The 2,397-nt window shown below is 40.8% G+C and overlaps 1 protein-coding gene across 1 annotated transcript in view; it reads right to left on the bottom strand.

Moving 5' to 3' along the window:
• The window catches only part of Cenpj (centromere protein J), a 65,879-nt gene that overhangs the window by 35,809 nt on the left and 27,673 nt on the right, over positions 1-2,397 (bottom strand). Inside the window, exon 6 of the mRNA XM_023699169.1 lies at positions 555-2,203. Coding sequence (XP_023554937.1) covers positions 555-2,203 — 1,649 coding nt within the window. The remainder of the gene's footprint in view (positions 1-554; positions 2,204-2,397) is intronic.

Below are 2,397 nucleotides of genomic sequence, written 5' to 3'. Positions count from 1 at the left end.
GCTGGCATGTGGTGCTGGGAGATTGAACCGTGGTCCCTGTGCTTTGCTAAGCTTGTTCTAAGTAGGTGCTTTAGACCACTGAGCCATCTCACCAGACCAGCCTGGGCAATTTAGAGACTTAGCAACCTAGTCTTAGATTTAAAAAATAAAAACTAGGGATTTTGAAGGCCCTGGTTCAATCCCCAGAACTAAAGAAAAAAAAGAAAGGGAAAGAGGGAAGGAGGCAGAAAGGAAGGAAGAGAGGGAGTAAGGGAGGGAAGGGGGCTGGCCAGTAGGCCAGCCAGCCTACGTCTGGAAACAGTTCAGTGGTAGAGTATGTGCTTTATTAGCATCTGAGAGGTCCTCGGTTCAATCTCAAGAGCCACCTAAGATAAAGGGAAAAAGGAACCTCAAAGAACAGTTATTTGCATCTCTTTATACTAGTAACTACATTATTTAGAATCACAAAATAAACTTTTACAAATCACCCATTAAATTTGACATCTACTGAGCAACAATGCTAGAATTTCAACTATTCTGGCAACACCCTGGTAAAATAATGTTAAATTTGCAACATTCTCATACATGTCTTAAGCACTGACTCACCAGATGGTTGGTCTTGATTCATATTTAACTTGGGCTCATTTCTCAATTGTGAATCTGATTCTGGTTTCCCTTTCAAAGAAGGAAAGAATTTCATCATCAGGTCTGATGTGGGAGGAGGACTTGTGCTCCTATTAGACTTGCTCAGGCCTTCTCCCTTCTTGACTGGTGCAATTTTCCTTTTTATTGTTTTGTCGAGGACACAGATATCACTGTCAGGGCAGCCTGTCTGGGGCATCCTGTAAAAAGCTTCATCCCCAAGATTAACATCATGTTTACATGACTTCTCTTCAAGGTCAGTCCAAGATCTTTCATCATCAAAGTCAATTTGACTAACATTTAGCACCAAGGGTCTTCTTGAAGGTTCAGACACTTTTGATTGCATGCTTTCTGTTACAACACACTCATCACTGCTATAATCTTTATCAGATAAATCCAGGTCAACATCTCTCCTTTTATCTTCTTGAGCCCTGGTGTCCCTAAAAGGTCCCTTGCCATCACAGATCTGTGGTCTGTCCTCTCTGTTGCTGAAACTTCCCTCTCTGTCCTCTGTGGACGGCTTTATGGTAACATCAAGCCGCTCATCAGAGTCAATGCTGTCACTGCTCGTAACACTTTCATCATCACTCACATTCCATGGCTTTTGACCACTAGAATAGCTTCTTTGCAAGGTGTTGCCACTAACTTTGCAAGACAGTTCCTTCAATCCATCAGGTAAGGATGGAGAGCCAAGTGGCATGGCTGTGACCTCACACTCACTCTTATTTTCACAGGCAGGGCTGGGGCCTGGATCCTCACTACAGTTACTCTCAGTCCTGAGATCCTCTGGACATGTCTTCTGCTGCACAGCTTTGACAGGGGTTGAGGACATCCGGTGATCTTTGCAGCTCTGCTGATCTCTTTCTAAGATTTTCAGTACAAATGAAGAATTACTAGAAAATGAAATTTCATCAGCAGCTTTTTCTAAAAATAAAAATTCATCTAATTCCCAATTTTCTTTTTCCTTTTCTTGTTCCCAATTTTCTAATTTTTTCTGAAGAGAAATATCAAGAGAAGAGCCCAACTCTTTTGCAGCCTCACTTGTGACACTCTTAGAAGCCATGCAGCTGACAAGTCCTGTTGAAAGTGGTGGTCTGTCTTTCCCCTGTGTCTTATTCCATACTCTGGAACTAGCATCACAGGGCTTTGTACACTCAGGTACATTTTCTTTGTTACAGTCAACTTTTTTTCCTAACTTGGTCTGCTCTCTAAACTGTCCATTACATTTCTTCTCTGTCTGTATTTTTGATCCTGATGGAGAGATGCTTTTCCTATTACTGTTCTTAGGCACTTTCGGCTTCTGACTGTGTGTTATAGAACCAGTCGTGGTTCTAGCTTTATTCTCTCTTTTAACAGGAGGGTGCTCTGAAAACAGTTCTTTATTTATAAGTGCAATTTTCCGCTGGAATTGCTGTCTGTTGACTTTAAATAGAGGTTGATCCTCTGAAGCATTCTGGTTAGTCCCTAATTTACTTTCTTTCCCTTTTTGAACCTTAGATTTAGTATTAGTAAACCTAGCTAAACCTTCTCCCCTTTTTAAGAATGGCTGCTTGGGTTTTGCTTTCCATTGTCCCTCTGCTTCCTAAAATAAAAAAACAATACTTGAATTAATTCTGATGTATCACTGTAATCGCAACATTTTTCCCCCCTGTGGTACCAGAGATTGCACTCAGGACCCTGTGTTTGTCAGGTAGGCACTTATTCTACTGAGTTATCTCCCCAGTCCCTCTCAACATTATTTTTATTTTTTATTTATTTATTTTTTTAATTTTAAAT

Source organism: Octodon degus, unplaced genomic scaffold, assembly GCF_000260255.1.
Source record: "Octodon degus isolate 3935 unplaced genomic scaffold, OctDeg1.0 scaffold00111, whole genome shotgun sequence".
NCBI lineage: Eukaryota > Metazoa > Chordata > Mammalia > Rodentia > Octodontidae > Octodon > Octodon degus.
The sequence above is the reverse complement of the archived record's forward strand: the minus strand, read 5'-3'. Positions and strand labels throughout refer to the sequence as shown.